Source organism: Bufo bufo, chromosome 4 (genome assembly GCF_905171765.1).
Source record: "Bufo bufo chromosome 4, aBufBuf1.1, whole genome shotgun sequence".
Lineage (NCBI taxonomy): Eukaryota > Metazoa > Chordata > Amphibia > Anura > Bufonidae > Bufo > Bufo bufo.
Window position 1 is genome coordinate 60,917,184 of NC_053392.1, and position 22,251 is coordinate 60,939,434.

The 22,251-nt window shown below is 49.3% G+C and overlaps 1 protein-coding gene across 2 annotated transcripts in view; it reads right to left on the reverse strand.

Annotated features, from left to right (window-relative positions):
• Positions 1-11,297: 11,297 nt before the first annotated feature.
• Positions 11,298-22,251, reverse strand: part of E2F6 (E2F transcription factor 6) — a 63,448-nt gene continuing 52,494 nt past the window's right edge. Inside the window, exon 7 of one of the 2 annotated variants that reach the window (XM_040427324.1) lies at positions 11,298-11,902. In XM_040427324.1, the coding sequence (XP_040283258.1) occupies positions 11,898-11,902 (5 nt within the window). In that variant the 3' untranslated portion in view covers positions 11,298-11,897. Of the gene's footprint in view, positions 11,903-19,597; positions 19,728-22,251 lie in introns of those variants that run through there. The other variant, XM_040427323.1, reaches the window with a different exon arrangement.

Consider the following 22,251-nt stretch of genomic DNA (forward strand, 5'->3'; position numbering starts at 1 on the left):
CGGTTCCTCAACCGACAGCATTTACAGCAAACCGAAATTACTGGGTGGGAGCTGTGTCCCCCAATGAAGTAAGCGAGAAAGAGATTTTACAGGTGAGTTTCACAAAAATCTTGTTTTCTCGCTTGTATCATTGGGGGACACAGGACCGTGGGACGTCCTAAAGCAGTCCCCGGGGAGGGAAACAAACCACACGCCCATGGAGAAAAAAACGACCTTGAGGACGGTGTAACCCTCTACCGCCTGCAAGACCTTGCTGCCGGGAACAGCAGCCGCCCGTAGGAAGACACCCGGTAAAACTTGGTGAACGTGTGCCCAGAAGACCAAGACACTGCCTTCTACGACTGGAAAGCTGCTGCATGACGGAGATGAACTCGAGAAGCGCAGGCCGCTGGTCGGGTGGGCCAAGGCTCAGCGAGCGATGCCTTACCCCGGAAGCGGAACGCCCGAGCAGGTGTTAAACAGATATACCTGGAAAACAGCCCTTGGAGGCCGTCAGCTTTGACAAGGACCTCCAGGAAAAAATTGGTAAAAGGAGATTTTTTGTAAAACTCACCTGTAAAATCTTTTTCTCGTCTTTTCCATTGGGGGACACAGACCATGGGTATAGCCTAGGTCATTACTAGGGGGAGACACTATGCAAATAGAAAAAGAAAGCACCTCCTCCCTGGGCTATACCATCATGTTCCAGCGGTCAAACAGGAACCACCGCCTGCAATAGCTTGCGCCCAAGGACAGCATCAGCCGATGCCAAAGAGTGCAACTGGTAAAACTTTGTAAAGATATGCAAGGAAGACCAGGTGGCCGCCTTACAAAGTTGAGATGCCGAGGCGCGATTACGCCTAGCCCAGGAGGCCCTGGTGGAGTGTGCAGTAACCCCGGCAGGGGGAACCCTGCCACGGGCACGATAAGCCGTGGCAATAGCCGACCGAATCCATCGGGCTACCGAGACCTTGGAAGCCGCCAGACCTTTACGAGGCCCTTCCGGAATCACGAAAAGGGAATCCGTAAGGCGGAAAGAGGCAGTCACCGACAGGTACAGACGCAGAGCCCGGACAACGTCCAGGGAATGGAGAGCGTGCTCCTTGCGGTTCGCCGGAGATAGACAAAAAAAAAAGCAGGACTATATCTTTATTAAGGTGGAAGGCGGAGACCACCTTGGGCAAAAATGAAGGGACCGGGCGCAGCACCGCCTTATCCTGATGGAAGACCAAAAAGGGCTCCCTACAGGAAAGCGCGACCAGCTCCGATACCCTCCTGATCGAGGTGATCGCCACCAAAAAGACCACCTTCCAGGTGAGAAGATTCAAAGAAACTTCCCTCAAAGGGAGCCACTTGGAGGGAAGACAGAACCAAGTTCAAGTCCCAGGGGGGCATGGGAGGAACATACGGAGGGACCGAATGCGCCACCCCTTGTAGGAAGGTCCTCACTGGACCGAGCAGAGCCAGGGATCGCTGAAAGAAAATGGCCAGAGCAGAGAACTGACCCTTCAGAGAGCTCAACGACATTCCCATCTCAAGACCCGACTGGAGAAAGGAGAGGACCACCGGAACCGAGAAACGAAGGGGAAAAACACCCAGTTTCTCACAAAAGCCAAGAAAGGCCTTCCAGGTACAATAGTATATCCGGGATGAAACTGGTTTTCTGGCCTTGATCATGGTCTTCACCACAGAGTTCAAGAAGCCCCTCTTCTTCAGGATGGCGGTCTCAACAGCCACGCCGTTAAATGCAGTGACCGTAAATTCTGGTGGAAGAGCGGTCCTTGAGACAGTAGGTGCTCCCTGAGAGGAAGAGGCCAAGGCACGTCTGCCAGCATCCGAGTGACGTCCGAGAACCAGGCGCGGTGCGGCTAATCGGGGGCAATGAGAATGGTCGGAATCCCTTCCAACGTGATCTTGCGAAGGACCTTCGGTAGTAGAGGCAGAGGTGGAAAGACATAAAGGAGAGGGAAGCCTCGCCACGGAGACACCAGCGCGTCCACCCCGTACCCCTCCGGGTCGCGAGCACGGTCCAGAAACGTGGGAACCTTGTTGTTGAGCCTGGACGCCATCCGGCCGCCCCACCGGCGACAGATGTCCTCGAAAACTTCTGGATTTAAGGACCACTCTCCTGGATCCACAGTGTTGCGACTGAGAAAGTCCGCCTTCCAATTGTCGATCCCTGGGATGTACACTGCCGACAGTACTGGAACATGAGTCTCCGCCCACTGGAGGATCCTCTCCGCCTCCTGCATCACTGTCCGGCGGCGGGTCCCACCCTGGTGGTTGACGTAAGCCATGGCAGTGGCATTGTCCGACTGGACCCTTACCGGGAGACCTTACAGGAGATGAGTCCAGTGAGAAAGGGAGAGGAAAATTGCTCTGAGCTCCAGCACGTTGATTGGAAGGCGGGCCTCCGCCGCCGACCAAAGCCCCTGCACTGTCCGGGTCTGTAGAACACCACCCCAACCTAGGAGGCTGGCGTCGGTGGTGACGACTGTCCAGGAGATCGGAAGAAAGGACCTCCCTGAAATCAAGTTTTGGGGGGAAAGTCACCACAAGAGGTCCACCCGAACCCAAGGAGGCAGGTGGACTCGAGAGGCCAGACCGTGCGACGTCCTGTCCCAAAAGGACAGAATCGCCCGCTGTAGAGGCCGAGTGTGAAACTGGGCAAAGGGGACGGCCTCGAAGGAGGCCACCATCAGCCCCAGAATCCTCATGCACTCCCGGATGGAGAGTCGTCGAGAGTGCAGTAGGAGAGATACAGACTCCTGAATTCGAGAGGACTTGGAACTCGGCAGGAATATCCGAGCTGCCATGGTGTCCAGAACCATCCTTAGGAAGGTCAACCTCTGTGAGGGGAGAAGAGATGACTTCTGGACATTGATCAGCCAGCCAAACTGCTCCAGAGTCTGAACAGTGATCCAGATGCTGTCCCTGGCCAGGGGAAGGGAGGAAGCCTTTATAAGTATGTCGTTCAGGTAGGGCAACAGAGATATGCCCCTGGTACAGAGGAGCGCCAAGATCTTCGTGAATACCTGAGGGGCCGTAGCCAGCCCAAAGGGCAGGGCGACAAACTGGTAATGCTGCCCGCCGACAGCGAAGCACAGAAACCTGTGGTGAGATTCTGCTATAGGGACATGCAAATAGGTATCTTGTATGTCCACCGACGCGAGGAATTCCCCTGGAAGAAGAGAAGCAATAACGGATCGGAGGGACTCCATCCGGAACCTCCGGACCCGCAGAGACCTGTTTAACAGCTTCAGATCTAGAACAGGACGCACCGATCCCTCCTTCTTTGGCACCACGAATAGGTTGGAGTAGAAACCTGCGCCTTGCTCCTCCAAGGGACTGGGATAATCACTCCCCTGTCCAAAAGGGAAGAGACCACATGCAAAAGAGCCGAAGCCCGGACTGGATCTCCCGAAACCCGAGAAGAGAAGAAACGCTCCGGAGGCCTGGAAGCGAATTCTATTTTGTAACCAGATGTTACAATTTCCAGGGCCCGGGCGTCCTGGATATGATCTCTCCAAACCTGTTGAAAGGAGAGCAATCGGCCCCCCACCATAAGAGGTGGGGGCGCCCCTTCAGGCGGAAGACTGCTTGGGAGCAGCAGGGTGGGCTGACTGTGGCCGTGGGCACCAGGAAGGCTGGGGCTTAAAGGCAGGTTTCTTACAGGAGTCCTGAGAGCCACCCGGGAAGGGGGCCGCCGCAGATCTGGAAGAGGAGAAGCGACGAAAGGACTGGTGCCTGGAACCGGAGGACCGACCTCCAAAGGTGCGCTTGGATCTAGATTGGGGCAGGTTGGTACTCTTGTCCCCGTCGCGTCCGAGAGGATCTCGTCCAGCTTAGCACCAAAAAGCATGGAACCCGAAAAGGGGAGGTTAGTGAGGGAACGCTTAGAGGAAGCGTCAGCATCCCAAACCTTCAACCAGACTTCTCTACGCTGTGTGACCGAAAGGGCCGAGATACGCGCAAAGAGAATGCCAACATCAAAAGGAAGCTTCGCAGAGAAACTTCGTCGCCTGCGACATCTGGAGGACAAAATTCAAGGTGTCCGCAGAGGCATCCTGCTCCGCCAGGTCCTGATGGTGGCGCTGCAACCATACGGAAAGCGCTCTGGATATCCAGGCAGAGGCGAAAGCGGGCCGCAGGCCAGTGCCTGCCAGAGTGAAGATGGCTTTGGACAGAGAATCCAAACGCCTGTCCACTGCATCCCGTAGAGACGAACCGTCCAAGACAGGAATGGCCGTATTCTTAGCTAATCTGGCCACCGGCAGGTCAACCTTAGGAGGAGAAGACCACTGCTGCACATTTTCTGCAGGAAATGGATAAAAAGTATCCATACGTTTCGTAGCAGAAAAACTATGATTCGGGCGGTCCCAGGCCTTAGAGAGGACCTTGTCGAACTCGCCATGTATGGGGAATACAACAGTTTGAGGTTTCCTCGAGTGGAAAAGAAGGAATTCCTGGCTACCAGCGGAAGGAGATTCCCCCTGGATATCGAAAGTATCCCGGACCGCCGCCACCAAGTCTGCCACCATAGTGGACAGCTTGGGCGAGGGCTCCAGCTCTGTGTCCTCGTCAGAACTGGATCTCTCCCCTTCCGATCTATGAGCTCTGCGAGGAGGGGAAGTGTCTGAACGGGCCTCTAGGCGAGGAGGGGAAGCAGAATCATCCGAGGAAGGATGCTGCTGTGTACGCTGCCTCTTAGTGGTTGAGCGTCCTCTGTGGGAACCACTGGGAAGCGGTATGGTGGTAGCCGCAGGATCCGTAGGTTCCATGAAGGCCATGGCGGCCTGAGAGACTTGGGCTAAGTCAGCGGCCGCCCTAGAAATGGCAGAGGCCCAAGCGGATTCCGCGGGCTCCGACAGGGCGGAGGGAGGACTGGGCTAAGTGAGAGGGGGAGGAGAGGATGATCCTGTCCAGAGGCAAGGCAAGAGTCACAGGACCCAGAGACCGAAAGTGGCAAGCCGCAAACTTTACATAGCCCCAGTGGGGCCAGAGGGGCCAACTTGGATTTTTGTGAGGCCCCAGGTTTTGGCATGATGGCAGTAATCCTGCAATGGAAGGGGCGAGGGTCTCCTACCGTTCCTGCAGCACGCAACCAGGACAGAGTGCAGCCGGGAGCAGCCTAGAGCGCTGAGCCGGAAGTAGCAGAAGACAGAGCGCCGCCCACAAATCGCGTCAGGAGGCGCGAAACCTGCGCGCGCGCAGGAAATATGAAAGTAAGAAGACGCGGCTGCCGGAAGGGTAGGAGGGTCCGCCCCCTAGACACCGCCGAGGGAAGCCGGGAAGTTGCCGCTTATGTAGCGATGCCCCAGACAGGTATCCTCTCCCCCTTCAAACCCCCCACCAAGCGGCCCTAGCGTCACACCGGGAGACAGGGGAGGCAGTGTACTTATCTGCGTCCTGTAGTCTTCGCTCTCAAATCCACACCAGCGGAGGTCACCTCTCAGTCAGCTGGCACAAGGACTGGCAGTGATCTAGAGGAGGGCAGGAAGGTGACCCCGAATCTGGTAGGCCGAGGGAGCTGCAGATCGAGCCCGGTTCCACTTAACTTCTGGGGGAGGGTGGGAGGTAGCCGGGGACATCAATTCAACCCTGGCGCTTGCTCCACCAAGAGACCAGGGAAGCAGAATTGCGACCCTGCGTCCACTGCAGAAAAAAATAAACGGGAGTAGAGAGAATGTCATCCATCCGACACTAAGCAAGAACTGGGGTCCTCCCGGTGGAACATGAGGGTATAGCCCAGGGAGGAGGAGATTTCTTTTTCTATTTGCATAGTGTCACCTCCTAGTAATGACCTCCTAGGCTATACCCATGGTCTGTGTCCCCCAATGGAATGTGCGAGAAAAGTCCATACAGCGGAAGCACTAGTCATGGACAAGCAAACCTCGGAGGCCAAATCACATGGCTGATAGAGAGCTCGGTCTGTAGAATGCGAGGGAGAAAGAAGAGAAATCCATGTCTGAGGACGTGGAAGGGTGACTACCTTCTGTAAAGAAAGAGGATGCTGGGAGGAGCACTGCCTCATGTTCTTGATAAAAGAAAAAAAGTACGAACAAGAAGGCGTAGTAACTCCGAAAAATGCTACCAAAACGCTGGCTCTTGGTAGCAACTGTGGGAGTAGAACTAAACTCCAGGTCCGCAGGGTCCTCCTCTGGCCGGGAGAACGCTCCCTAGGAAGCGGAATATTGGTAGACCAATGCCCTTACAGCTGTAGAGGCTTGTGGTGAGATTTTTAGCGAGAGAAGCTGCTTGATAAACCAACGAGACAAAAACACCTGAGCCAGGCATGCCCCACTGCAGGCCAAGAAACAATACCTCGGAGAAAGGAAAAGGTAAAGCCAATGATGAGAGAAATACTCTTGCCGGGTGGAATGCGAATACGACGCCCAACACCTCCACCGTACCCGAAGAACCCTGGGTGCGTGGAAAAAATAGAGATGAGCTTCCAGAGTCGTACGACCCATGGCTACTAGTCAGCTAGACAGAAGGAGAATATGTAGTTATCCAGCTCGAGGAGGGACAGGGAAGGAAAAGTGTGTTCCGTCCCAGAGACGAAACCCTTACCAGCGGTGACAGACACACCCTCTAACCGTCGTGGGAAACTCTCAGTCCACCACTGGAATTGGCAGTGAAAGAATGACCACTGTCGGCTTGAGGTGTTGTAGATATTACTCATATCTGAAGAGAGGTAGCACCGATGGTGTCACGGCATCAACCATTAAAAACCCAAGTCGCGCTTATAACGGCAACCTAGTGGTTGACGAGTGCCGCAGGGACTAAGCTACCCAGTAGAACGCACTCGAAGGTAGGTGCTGATCAGCAATGGCAAGTACGCCATCGCCACGCTTGAGTTGACGACAGAAGGACAACAGTTGCCAGAGCAACAGGTACTCATAGGTAGTGTAAACCAGAGAGAAGCCAGAGCTAAAGTCCATTGCCTCTGAGACTGACGCACTACAGAATCTATTGGTAATGCAATACTAAGCCTGAAGATGAGGCCATACAAGGAAAGCCACAAGAGTAATGCTAACGCCATACTCCAGCTGAGGAGGAGGCCACACCATAGAGGTCATTTATTCCAGTGTCAGAAGAATCAGTCATCTGACGAAAAGGCTGTGCAGCAGGAACCCTAGCATGTAATGGCGACGCAAACACCCCTTGTGCAGTAGGAGCTACCACATGCTCCACCAGCGTAAAATGAAAAGGGCACTGAACAGAAGCAACCGCCGTAGCAGTGGTAGGGTAGAACCCCTACCTGAGGGGAGCTGCCCCACTACAGCGATTACGACCATCTAGCTCTAGCGTGAAGACTTTCCATGCGAAGGAAAAGCCCCTTGTAATGGTCACTGCAGAGTGCCAGTATAACACCCTCACCTAGATAAGGAAGAGTGGTGGACAAGAATCCATAGTCAGTGGAATACTCTGCTTGCTGGATCGTAATCACAGCATTCTGGGTAATGTGACTGACCTGAACGGTGGATGCCCATGGGGATGTAGGGTCTCTAGGACACATAAGTGTTGCTGGGTGACCCCCCCTGAGAGCACAAAGGTCGACATTTTCGTGCCCCCAACCCGTGCCAGAAGAACAGAAGGATACCATCTGAAAGTAGTCATAGAATCCCGTGGCCGTATCCGTATGCCACTAGATGGAGAGTACCAGCGGTACCGACTGTTGTCACGGACCACTTTTAAGGAAGCCAGGCATCTAGTGTCATGGCGTAGTAAAATTATAGCATGCAAAAAATGCTAGTGATTCCCCCGTAAAGGAACATTTGTAGCGGGTAATGCCACAGGAAGCAAGTGATGGCGAATGACTGATGGAATAGCATCCAGTGGTAGTGCGATCCTCTGGTTAAGGAAAGGGGTAGCGCAATAGTCAGAAACACAATCCACGGAAGTGCAATTACCCCACCTACGGAGGGGAAAAATGCCTACGGTAAGCCCTGCACTCAGTGGCAGAGCAATCACTCCACCTATGACAGGGAGTAACATATTCAGCAAGTACTGTAACCCGAGGTAGTGCAAGTACCTCACCTACCGAAGGGGTTAACGCATACAGCAGGAACTTGCTTGCGACGAGTTCAGTACCCGGCGGGAAGTGTCCATTACTTCACCCAAGTAAGGAGGCAATGTATACGTAAACACTGTAACGGCCGTGAGAATGCCATCATGCCACCTAAACAAGAGACTAATACATATAGACAGTATTGTGTCCAGTGGAACTGCAATTCCGCCACCTACGGAGCTGGGGACGCATATGGCTGGCATTGAGACCAGTGCTAGTGTGGTCAGTCCACCTAAGGAAAAGGTAATACATAAGGTAAGTACTGCCACCAGCAGTAGTGCAAATACCGCCTAGGGAAGGGGTAAAGCATACACCCGTACCGTAATCTTTGAAGATTGAACAGGATTCGTGTCAGAGTCCGAATAACTGAACCCCTCCCCCCTCCGCAACGGGGTTTTAGCATGATCCTAGGGAGGAAGGGTGGGAGTGCGAAGGTGAGCCGGGAGGAAATATGATCTGCTCTGGCGCGCACGTGCGCAGTTCCACCTCTCAGCCTCTAGCCCATGGCTGTTGCAGGCCGCACTGGTATTGATATAACGACCAAACTACCCCGGGGGTGGAATGGAACTCCTAAAGGTCCACTTACTGGATTGCGCAGGTGGAGATTTATCAACCAAATCCAGGAGGGTGGATTGGGAACTTCCAGAGGTTTTGAAAATTTCAGTTGTCCTGCACTGGCTTTGCGCAGGTGGAGCACCATTAACCAAATGGCCCGGAGGGTGGATTGGGAAACCTTCCGATGTACTCCACTGGATTTGCGCAGTTGGAGCATTATCAACCAAACGGCCTCAGAGGGCGGATATACGCCACTGAATTTTGCAGGTGGAGCATTATCGACCAAACAGTCCGGAGGGCGGATTGGGAATCCTTCAGAAGTACTCCACTAGATTTGCACAGTTAGAGCATTATCACCCAAACGGCCTCAGAGGGCGGATTGGGAATCCTTCCGATGTACTCCACTGGCTTTGCGCAGGTGGAGTACTATCAACCAAACTGCCCGTAGGGTGGATTGGGAATCCTTCAGATGTACTCCACTGGATTTTGCGCAGTTGGAGCATTATCAACCAAACGGCCCCGGAGGGCGGATTGGAAACTGTTAGGAATCCTCCACTGATTGGGTACAGGCCCTGGGCATAGAGAGCTCGGTCTGTGAAGAGGGCGGGACCTGTATGGGCACACTTTTTTATTAAAATGTTTTAATTTTTTTTGGGGTGAGGACCTAACCTCAAATGGACAAGGGGCTGGAAAGGCTGCATACTGCAATATTAAAGCACATTGTGCCTGCAGATAGAAACCCAGGGTAAGGGTAATCTGGTCACCAGCCTCAAAGATGTGGCTGGGTAGGAAGGGTTAACTGTCCAAGGACCGGGGCGGAGCCAGCTGGCTCCCGGGGAGAATTTGCGCCAGAAGATGGGCCCGCCCCCCATAACTGAGGGTGAAAGTTGCGGTCCAGAAGGCCGCAAAGCCGGGAACTAAAGTTTTTCATACAGGCCAACCGGAACTCACCGCCAGCCGAACACGGCGGTACCTGGATCGGTGCAATGAATGAGGCTGCCTATGCCCACCGGCCGCGGCCGGGAAGAAATGCGGTAGGCCCGAACGAAGCCGGGGCCTAGATTTGTGGCGCCCGGCCGACTGGGATCTCCGCTCCGCTGCCGGAAAACGGAGGTACCCAGAACGGTACTAGCAGGCGCCCAAGATGTCTACCTGTCTAAAGGTGCGGTGCTTGGCCGACCGGGGAGCCCGTCCGGTCGGTCTGAGAAAAGGGGGGCACGGAACGGAGCGCAGTAGGCGGTAGTTTCTAAATGTCCCCTGCTCAATATTAGATCGGAGGGGTGGGGAGAAAGGATCTAAAATGCCGCCATCGTGTTTGGGACTAACCCCTTCATTGCCCGATTTGTGAGGCGATATGCGGCGACTGGTGGAGGACTCGCAGCCTCCTTAAGAAAGGGTCATGGTGTGAGGGGGACAGAGAGGTACAGTAATACTCACCTGTCTTCATCTGTGGTCCTCACCCTTAGTCTTGTACCAGCAGGGCCACCCCACGACCGCTGGCACCAGGCGTTCGGGCAGAGAAGGGCTGGAGAGGAGGTGGCCCTCTCCTCTTGCTGGCGGAAAGCAGGGGAGCGAGGCTGCCCTGGTCCGCTTTGTCTTCTTGGGGGAGGCAGGGCGGTGGAACAAGCAACACCGGCCAACCTCCCAGGGAGACAGGGACGCAAGCATTCCTGTGCCCCATCCATGAAATCTGTGAAAAATAACAAAATGAATAAAATCAAAAAAGGCCACCCTGCTAAGCAGGGAGGTCTGCCTCCTACGACACTAAGCTAAAAACTGATGTGCTCTCTCCAGGCTAGAGGGGGTATAGCCGCAGGGGAGGAGTTATCGCTTTTCAGCCTAGTGTCGCCTCCTAGTGGCAGCAAGCAGCTATACCACGGTCCTGTGTCCCCCAATGATACAAGCGAGAGCAAGGAAGCAATCTTACATTTAGATTGGCGATGGATGTGCAGAAGTTATGTAGAGGCCGGCGCCTCTTCATAACTTCGGCGGATCCACCACCAGATATAAGGGTTATTAAAGAGTAACTAAACTTTTATAATAATTTTTAATATATTCTCCCTAATTCCCTAAATAAATTTTTTTTTAAAATATACTTTATTCATTTTCTATTTTTACTATACTTTTACATCCCTAAAGTGCACCATTCAGTGGTGTACGGAGTACTCATTTTATGAATGGGCAGCAGCACAGGGAGTATGGGCAGGAGCGCACATTGCTGCTCCTGCCCGTGCTCTCTGGACAATTACTAACTCCTGGCATAGCACATCAGTACCCTGTGTACTGTACTATGCCAGGATTAGCTGAGCGGAGTGGGCATGACAGTTCTTAGCAGTGCAGGCAGAAGCCTGCTCAGCTAATCCTGGCATAGTACATGGGTACACAGGGTACTGATGTGCTATGCCAGGAGTTAGTAATTGTCCAGAGAGCACGGGCAGGAGCAGCAATGTGCGTTCCTGCCCGTACTCCCTGCACTGCTGCTGCCCATTCATAAAATGAGTACTGTCAGCAGTGTACAGAGATCTGAGTTTTAAGCACACACTGAATGGTGCGCTTTAGGGATGTAAAAGTATAGTAAAAACTTATAATGAATTAGGAAGAACATATTAAAAATTATTATAAAAGTTTAGTTACTCTTTAAGACCAGCGTCTATGGACATGCAGCAGTTTATACAGATATATAAAGCAGTTTATTATAGATATATAGAAAATGACATATGTATAAATATATAAAAGCCCAAGTGATTAATCGCTGTGGTATATGTAACATATCATGGGGTAGGTGCCATCCATCCAGTGCAATTATCCTGACATCTTAATATGTATAATTTCTTTGCAGAACATCCATTTGTCATGGTTGTGGAGACAGGAGACCTCTTGTCATATGATCTTGCAGCAGGTATGTCTGACCCTTGTGTCTGCACCAGTGATTCCCGACTATGAAGCGCTTATCAGGCGCAATGTCTGGAGAAAGGGAAAAAAAAAAAATCCACAAAACAGTTTTATGTCTGAGAGTAAAGAACGAGGACGTCCCGGAGCCAGTATAGCGTCCTGAAGATGTGGCGTTCCAGTCACATACCGCATAGGTCTTGATTTCCTGCAAGAAAAGGGTTAGATCTCCTTTGATGAAACAGAAAATAAGTCATTTCCTGGCTCTTCCTGCATCCATAAAAACCGAAACCCGGATGGTTTGGGCTGTGCAGATAACTGGCCGGTGAATCCAAGAATCTCTTCCAAAAAGTCTGTGTAACGTGCACTGGTAAACAGTCGCATCAGACGCTGTCATATATCAGTCTGAAAAATAAAACGAGATACTAAAATCAGTCATAATATATAAAAAAAAAACAACAACCCATATTACTAGATGCCTGGACATGTTATTTCTCCAGATTTATGGGCTATAAGCCTGGAATTAGTTATCTGTGGCTTTCCCACATTCAATATTCCTGCTATCTGCTGCGAACAGATGTTCCCCAAGCCGAGGGATCATTACACAGGACATATTGCAGAATGATGGCCATGGCTGACCATAAATCCTCATGTCTGCATCGTACTTCACTACCAGCGTGTGGGGCTCAGGAGGATAGAGCCCAGCATGGAGCCTCCTTTATACAGCGGGAGATATTAGGAACAGGTGGTGTATGTGCAGCTATTTCAGGGGCAAGGACAGTAAACTTCTGTTAGTCCAGCATCTGATAATCTGAAAGTCTCATCAGCCACCACTTGTTTGCAGAACAGAACTGCAATGTATACTGGAATACGACAGGTCCAGAAGTAGAAAAACCGATCAGAGATAACAGATTCCTCAGCTAGAGTGGTTGATTTTAAGTACATCAGGAATTACAGTACGGTATCTGCAGTTCCCAAATTTACGACTTTAGATTCCCCTTTACATCACCGAATGCCAGCCTACATTTTAAAAGGGACGTTTCCAACTTCTAAAGTAATGGCATATCATTAAAAATCTCTCTGGGGTACCCACCAATACCGAAGATGTACTAGTCACCCAACAGTGCAGGAACATGCAGTGCAGCAGGAAGCGCTGCATATCCATCATCAGGATCGTTCAGACACCCACTGAGATTCTAAAGTGGTGGCACAACCCTAGCAATATACCAGCACTAGAAGATGGGGGGAAAACTTCAATCATATACTGTATATTAACCCTGAATAATGAACAGACACTTTTTTGTGATTTAGTGCACTTGGTGGTTTAACTTTCTTTTACTTGTTGGGACTACCAAAATAATTGGGCCCCTAGGTATTTTGTTTTTAGGGCAGCTCTGCGTCAAAAACCTCAAGCAGAAAATGCATTGCAATGTATTGAAGTGAACACCCATTGGCAAACAAAAAAAAACACAACAGATTCCGCACTTCAAAAGTCGTGTGAACTGGCCCTAACTGGGGCATTCTATCCTGGCAGAGCTATTTAGGGTCTACTAAGACCCTGCAGCTCTCATATGCCTGAGACACTTCCTCTACTCACTGCATAGCACGCTGAGCCCTATGCACCAGGCACAGGAGAAGGTACAATCGGTAATACATCTTACAAGCTTTGGCAATGAAGAGAGTTACCCTGGAACACGGATGGCACTCTAGTAGTGTAGGCAAAACAGTCACCCAGCCCCACAGAGATTAACGCTTCATCCTCTTTATTGTATCATTAAAAACAACCACAGCAACCAAGGTATGTACATGATTGTATCTGGTGTTTGCTTTAAATAGGATACAATAAAGAGGATGAAGTTTTAATCCCTGTGGAGCCGGGTGAATGTTTTACCTGGAGAGGCGCTAATAAACCACTTCTGTCTTCCCCTCGGGGTCCGCCGGCTGTCAGCGAGATTGCAGGAATAGGAGCTTTAATCCTGCGCCATACATGTACGGCGTTCCAAATGAAAGAATAGGACCAAGCACCATACGTGTACAGCGCTGGGCTGTAAGGGGGTTAAGAGGGTTCTCCAACAATAGAGAAACATCCCTGCTGCTTCCAAAACACGGCACTACACTTGTCCACAGGGAGAGTGCTGTTGTAGTTCAGCTCCATTCACTTTAACCCCTTAAATCCCGGGCCATTTTTTTGCAAATCTGACCAGTGTCACTTTATGTGGTGATGACTTTAAAACGCTTTTACTTATCCCGGCCATTCTGAGATGGTTTTCTCGTCACATATTGTACCTCATGACAGTGGTAAATTTGAGTCAAAATATTTAATTTTTATTTATAAAAAAAAATAAAAATATATCAAATTTACCAAAAATTTTGAAAAAATTCACAATTTTCTAAATTTCAATTTCTCTGCTTCTTAAAGGGATTCTGTCACCTCGTTTTCGGTTATAGAGATGCGGACATGCACGGCTAGTGCGCCGATGACATCACCGAAAGAGAAGACATCATCAGCGCAGGCGCACTGAGGGAGTGCTGAGGAGGCGAGCCTCCTTATCTCAGAGCGCCTGCGCCGAATCAACACAGGCGCGCGATTTTTGAAATGCTGACAGGGCTGGCCGGAGGAGGAGATCCCGGCTGGCCCTGTCAATCAACAGAAGGAGGGGGCGGTTTTCTGCGGCTGCTACCAGCAAGTAGACGCCCTTGCTGGTAGACAGGTAATTAGCATATTATAAAAGTAAGTTTTTTGCAAAATCTACTGAACGAAAATTATTAATAACATAAGGTATAGCAATATGGCAGGATAGGGATTATAAGTACACAAAAAAAAATATATATCAGTTTAGTGGGGTGACAGAAGCCCTTTAAATAATTATTACTTTACATTTCCCATATGTCTACTTCATGTTTGGATCATTTTGTAAATATTTTCTTTTTTGGCGACGTTAGAAGGCTAAGGCTACTTTCACACTTGCGGCAGAGCAATCCGGCAAAACGTATGCCAACTGATTGCATTTTAAGACTGATCAGGATCCTGATCCGTCTAAGGCTACTTTCACACTTGCGGCAGAGAGATCCGGCAAGCAGTTCCGTCGCCCGTCGCCGGAACTGCCTGCCGGATCAGGTAAAATGTATGCTAACCGATGGCATTAGTAAGACTGATCAGGATCCTGATCAGTCTCAAAAATGCCTGATCAGTTGAAAAAATGCATTGAAATGCCGGATCCGTCATCCGGCAAAAACGGATCCGGCATTTATTTTTTCACCTTTTTTTCAGTCTGCGCATGCGCATACCGGAAGGACGGATCCGGCATTCCGGTATTCTGAATGCCGGATCCGGCACTAATACATTCCTATGGGAAAAAATGCCGGATCCGGCATTCAGGCAAGTTTTTTTAGCCGGAGATAAAACCGTAGCATGCTACGGTTTTCTCTTTTGCCTGATCAGTCAAAACAACTGAACTGAAGACATCCTGATGCAAACTGAACGGATTACTCTCCATTCAGAATGCATGGGGACATACCTGATCAGTTCTTTTACGGTATAGAGCCCCTGTGACGGAACTCTATGCCGGAAAAGAAAAACGCAAGTGTGAAAGTAGCCTTGCAAATGCATTGAAGAACGGATCAGTTTTGATTTGATTTTTTACATTTTTACTGGATTGCGCATGCGCAGACCGGAAGGACGGATCCGGCACTAATACATTGCTATGGAAAAAAATGTCAGATGCGGCATTCAGGCAAGTCTTCAGTTTTTTGGGCCGGAGATAAAACCGTAGCATGCTGCGGTTTTATCTTTTGCCTGATCAGTCAAAATGACTGAACTGAAGACATCCTGAACAGATTACTCTCTATTCAGAACACATGGGGATAAAACTGATCAGTTCTTTTCGGTACAGAGCCCCTAGGACGGAACTCAATACGGAAAAGAAAAACGCTAGTGTGAAAGTACTCTTAGAAGTTTAGAAACAAATCTTAAAATTTTTCTAAAAATTTCCAAAACCCACTTTAAAGGACCAGTTCAGGTCTGAAGTCAATTTTAGGGATGGCCTTGCGGTTCGCGGCGAACTTTGCTTGTTCGCGATTCGCCGAACATATGGCGATAATAAGGCTGTTAGGGACACGAATCGCTAGCTAATAGGTCCACAAAAGTCCTTTTAAGGACTGGTATAGGTGTGCTATTGATTGGTGTGCAGTACAGAGGGGTGCAATACACTTATAATATACTTTCTAACATAGAAAGCATATTATAGTGGATTTGCATTGTTCAGCATTGTGACTGGTGATCGGTTCTGCAGCGATACTACAACTACAAAGAGTGACAAACGCAATTAGAAAAAATAATTATAACTGGTGTGATAGACCAGTGGCCCCCCAAAACGACAGATTGAAGCTGGGTGTTATATAACAATATACTTTCTTTATAGTGCATTTGGGTACTGCAGCATTTGTTTGCCGTTTTGCTGCTACACACAGTGACAAATGGTACTGGAAAAAATAATTATAACTGGTGTGATATACCAGTGGCCCCCCAAAACGACAGATTGAAGCGGGTTGTTTTATACCAATATACTTTCTTTATAGTGTATTTGGGTACTGCAGAAATTTTGCCTGTTTTGCGGTGTTCCCTCTGCTACACACAATGACAAACGGTATAGGAAAAAAATTATTATAACGGGTGCGATATACCAGTTGCCCCCCAAAACGACTGATTGGAGCGGGGTGTTATATACCTTCTTCCACAAACACTGCGCTTTTCTAGAGACAGGCAGAGGAAGAGGCAGGCCCTTCCGCAGGGGTGGTAGGGGTCGGGCAGGAGCACCAGGCCGGAGCCTAAGTGGGAAGTTGCACCAGACTTGGTTGAGTGGCTCACTCAGCCTTCTGCACCCTCCTCTTCCTCTCTATCTGTACCCTCTTCACTCTGCTGTGTGCACCCCCAAAGACACCACCATAACCCCTCCACTCGAGTCACAGAAAATTATGTTCCGATCCATCACAAGACATTTCCGATGCGCAGCCATTCTTGGCATCGGATCAGGAAGAGGAGGTAGCAACGGCCGCCACTCAGCAGTCTGACGACCCAGTACCCAGATCAGCCCAAAGAGGTTGGTCCCCGCTGTTGCTGCCTACTCCGAGATCTCTAATGTTAGTGGTGGGGAAGGTGACGTCGATGATGATGTGTCCATGGACGTCACGTGGGTTCCCACAAGAGAGGAAGAGGAGGGTAATTAAGAGGGAGAGAGAGGAGAAGCAGGCCGAACTTACATTGCACAGGAGGCAAAAAGCAGACTGCTAATGTATCAGGAGCGAGCCATCCACCATGCACGGTCACATCTGGTGCTCCCAGGACGCCGGCACATGGCTCCGCAGTGTGGGCTTTTTTTAACGTGTCAGCTGCTGACAATAATGTTGCCATCTGCAGCCTTTGCTGTCAACGCTTAAGTCGCAGTAAGTCCAACACTCACCTAGGGACGACTGCCTTAAGAAGGCACCTGGCCTCCCATCACCAAGCCCAGTGGGAGCAACGCCGTCAGAACCCACAAAGCCACACTCTAGGCACTCACCGTCCAGCCTCTTCTCTCCCCCCCCCCCCCCCCCAATTATCCTCCACTCCACCTTCCATCGTGCCGTCCTCACGTTTATCTGGCAAAAGGCAGGCTTCCGTGGCCCAAATGTTCGAGCGTAAAAAGTTGATGATGCCGGGTAACCATCTTGCCCAACGGTTGACCGCTGGCTTGTCGGAACTGCTAGCCCGCCAACTACTGCCATATAAACTGGTGGACTCGGAGGCCTTTAAAAAAAAATTGTGGCCATTGGAACACCGCAATGGAAGGTCCCAGGAAGGAAATATTTCTCCCAGAAGGGCATCCCAGAGCTATATGGCCACGTTCATCGGCAAGTGAATGTATCTCTGGCACACAGTGTTGGTGCCAAGATACATCTGACCACAGACACATGGTCTAGCAAACACGGGCAGGAAAGGTACATAACTTTTACTGCCCACTGGGTGAACCTTCTGACGGCTGTCAAGCATGCAACCCGTGGCACCCGTGTAGATTTGTTGTTACCCCCAACGGATTGCATGCAGGCCTGCCTCTTCTCCATCCTCTCTCTCCTCCTTGGCTGACTCCTCCTTTTCCACTGCTACAGTCTCTTCTGCTGCACCCCCCCCCAAGATCCCCAGAACCTATTCGACGTGCCAGGTGAGACGTTGCCATGCTGTGCTGCGGCTGTTGTGCCTGGAAGCCAAGAGCCACACCGGTCCTGCACTGCTTTCAGCTCTGCGGTCACAGGCCGATCAGTGGCTAACCCTGCTCAATTTGACAGTTGGTAAAGTGGTGTGGGACAACGGTGCCAATCTGCTGAGTGCGCTGAAACAGGGCAAAATGACACACGTGCCGTGCATGGCACACGTCCTGAACTTAGTCGTGGCCAAATACCCAGGTCCAGGACGTCTTGCGGCAGGCCAGGAAAATCTCTGGCCATTTTAGAAGATCTTACACGGCCATGGCTCGCCTTGCTGACATTCAGCAGCAACACAACGCCCGTCAGATGTCTGATTTGTGACAGCCCGGTGTGCTGGAACTCCACCTTGTATATGCTTGATAGGCTTCTCCAGCAGAAACGTGCAGTTAACGACTACCTGTATGAACTCTGCAGCAGGACAGGTTCTGAGGAGCTTGTTTTTTTTCACCGCGCCAGTGGCTGCTCATGTGCGATGCATGCAGACTTCTGCGGCCATTTGATGAGATCACCAAACTGGTCAGTCACAGCCAGGGCGCCATCAGTGACATCGTACCTTACGCCTCGTTTCTGGAGCGTGCATTGCGTCGTATCATTGAACAAGCCATTGAGGAGGAGGAGCAGGAGAACGAGAAAGTCGCAATACTGAATGAATTCCCAGGGGGGCTACTCCATCTAAGACAAGTCAACAACAGGAGGATGGTGTCGGGGCGGATGAGGAGGTGCAAGAAGAGCATGCTTTAAACCTTTCTGGGATCCCTCATGTTGTCCGTGGATGGGGGAGAACGAGGACAACATTATCCTGGATGATGAGCAGGAGCCAGGCCACTACACCGCTTCCAGTTTAGTGCAAATGGGGGCCTTCATGCTCCAGTGTTTGAAGAGGGACCCCCGTATTAAAAAAAAAAAAAGCATAAAGGGCAAGGACCAGTACTGGGTGGCAACGTACTTAGACCCCCAGTACAAACACAAAATGGCGGACATGTTACCACCATCACAGAGGGCTGTCAGAATGCAGCATTTCCAGGCCTTGCTTTGAGAAATGCTGCATTCTGCTGTTGCGGGCGCAGGCAGAGGAATTTTCACTCAGAGAAACTGTTGCGGGTACCAATTCAAAAGCGCCTGCAAGAAAAGGGCGGTTTTAAGAGGTGTTGGTCACTTCTGATATGAGATAATTCTTTCAGCCGACCCATCGACAGCCGCCCTCCAGATCCAGCCTCAGGGAACGCCTAGACTGACAGGTGTCTGACTACATCGGGTTAACGGCCGATGTGGACGCTATGAGAAGTAATGAACCCCTGGACTACTGGGTGGGCAGGCTTGACCTCTGGCCAGAGCTGGCACAATTTGCCATGGAACTCTTGCCCCTTGTTGAGTGTCCTGTCCAAAAGGACGTTCAGCGCAGCAGGGGGGGGGGGGGATCGTGACCGATAAGCGCACTCACCTAGCTCATGACAGTGTTGACTAACTCACATTTCTAAAAATGAATGAGGCATGGAACTCTGAGGAATTCGACACATGTGAACAGTAGACCAAGTTTGATTCAAATTCCTCATGACAGCCCATATCCGCCACCACCCATAACAATTTATGGTCCCTGTCTTCGGTAAATACAGAGTAAACGTTCCGCTAAGTTGTAGAACGGATGCGGACCCATTTTACAGACGTGTGAATGGACCCATATATGTATTTGCCATGTATTTACCGGGTGCTGTCAGTTCTGGCTGATTTAGGCCGAGCTATTACACTAAAACAGAGCAATATTACAAAAACCAAAATACACATTATAACTGTATAAACGATTTATATAACTTTAGAAAAAAAAATAAAAAATGTTAAGGCAACTTTTCCAATAACAGGATCATCTCCTGCACCCCATTCATGGCCTGGCGTTTCCTCTCCTCCATGGCCTTGATGCGCTCCTGAATGGCCCGCATATCCTGGCATTGCTCCTTCTGCATTTTTGCCACTTTGGCCTTCAATGTCTTCAGTACTGTTGGAAAAAATAATATATATATGAACATTTGCAATTCTTATTAAAACCTTTATTTTGTGGTGCATATGACTTTTTGATCACTTGCCAATACACCTTTTAGTGATAAAAAAAAGTTGCCCAAAAAATGCTTTTTTGGAGAGTTTAAAATTTTTGTTTTGAAAGGTGTCCACCTGAGGGGTTACTTGGCATGATATTTTTATACAGCTGGTTGTTACAGATGCAGCAAGACCTAATGTTTCCTTATTTTTTGTTTTACACAAAAGCATTGTTGAACCAAAAACAATTCATGTTTTACTGTCTCCATAGTTTGAGAGCCATATTATTTTTATTCGGCGATTGTCTAATGGTAGGGTCTCATTTTTGGCCAAATGAAATGACAGATTGGTACTATTCTGGGGGGCATATGCCTTTTTTGATAGCTTGGTGTTGCACTTTTAGTGATGTAAGGTGACAAAATAATTATATATATTTTTTTTATTGTTTCTATTTTTACAGTGTTCACCTGAAGGGTTAGGTCATAGGATATTTTTATAGATACGGTTGATATGTACACGGCGGTACAAAATAGGTCTATTTTTTACCTTTTTTTATTTAAAGTCTTTATACCAATTGACGATTTAAATCTCAATACGTTAGTGATATTTATGATGATTATATCGTTTATTAGTTTGATATTTCAGTACAGTATAATCTTATTTTGTTTGTTAGTTAGTGATAGTTCAATAGAGTTTAATATTTGTTAAGTTAATGTTTTTTTTTTTTTTTTTTAACTCGTTTTATTAAAAGAGAATGACACAAGTATGGCATACATGTAGTAATGTGATGGCCCACGCAGGGGCGCCTCAGAAATACCAAGAGAACAGTGATACATAAAGACATTGGCATTTATCAGGACTCTAGCATGTAAAAGGACATGTTCTTAACCCTGACAGCATACAATATTCACAGAATAGACAATCACACACATAAATGCTCCAACATTAACATCAGTGATAACAGTGCTATAAAGTATCTGAATATTGGTTCGAAGATCAATGTGACCCGTCAGCCGTCAAGTGCAGACGCGATGAGTGTAAGGTGAGAGGAGAGGCACACCAGTCACCCCAGACTATCAAATTTTTGTGGACACCCCCTATGCTTATACACAATGTTCTCCATGGAGACTGCGTGGTTCACAAGAGTGAGCCATTGTCCCTTCGAGGGGGGGGGAATCTCCCATCCATCTTATGGCAATTGCCTTTCTAGCTGGAAATAGTGTTTCCGCTAAGAAGATTCTGTGGTAGTGTGACAACGACTCTTCATCAATGACTCCCAGAATGCACATCTTGTGGCATAACGGCAATGTCACAGGAACCATAGTTGCGAGGACCTCCAGAACTGTCGAATGAACTCACAATCCCACATCATATGCCAAAAATTGGCTCCAACAGCATCGCATCTATGGCACCTGGAGTGGCTAATTCTGCCCATCTTTTGAAGTCTGGTGGGCGTGAGATAGCTACAATGAAGGATAAAAAGCTGGATCATCCTATTATTTATAGAGGGTGATACCTTAGTCGGAGCCATTAATGCCTCCTCCCAATCCTCAGAAGACAAAGATGGTATTAGCAACTTCCATCTGCCCTCAACGGCCAACGGGGCCACCAGCAGGCGGCAGTCCAACAAGTGTGTATATAACGCTGAGACTATGCCTCTCGGGCCTTGCGATTTTAAAACCCCTATGATAGGGTATTTAGAAATACTCCTGTTATCACCTCTGAATTGGGCCTGTAGTGCATGTCTCAATTGGAGGTACCTGAAGAAAAAAAAGAGTACGGGACACCTGAAACCTATCCTGAATCTGGGAGAATGATCTAAGCTGCCCGCTCTCATATAGATCTCCCAAAGTGAATATGCCATGCCTCTTCCAGTCAGACAGACCTTCCAGCTTTACCAGATGTGGGAACATACAGTTATCCCATACGGGGACTTCACTTGGCAAATCCTTGTAGGAATTTAACTTAGATGCCTGCCATATCTGATGGGCTAGCTTATGTACTGGGAGAAGACCCTTTTGAATATGGCGAGATCCATCTAGAACGGGCCACAGCGTGGGGACTTGCAAATATTCGTGCAGGTAGCATTCTGCGTTTGGGCTTGGGGCATCGGTGACCCAATATCTCAGAAATCTAAGTTGACTTGCAATAGAATAAAGAAAGAAGTCTGGAAGGGAAGCTCCTCCCTGTAGCCTCGGCCTCTGTAAAACTGACAGTGAGAGTTTCCTCCTAGATTTACCCCATACAAAGGAGGCTATAATAGCATGGATACGTTAAAAAAATCCCCTGGGAACTGGCGTACAGGCGTGGGACAGCAAGTATAAACCCTTGGGCAAGAGTACCATCTTTACCAGATTCAATCTACCCATAACCGACAAAGGGAGGGTCTCCCATGTTTTAACCTTATCTTGGAATATGGTCTCTAAGGGTTCACTATTAAATACATAGGAGAGTTGGGGCTCTTTAGTGATTATTACCCCTAAGTA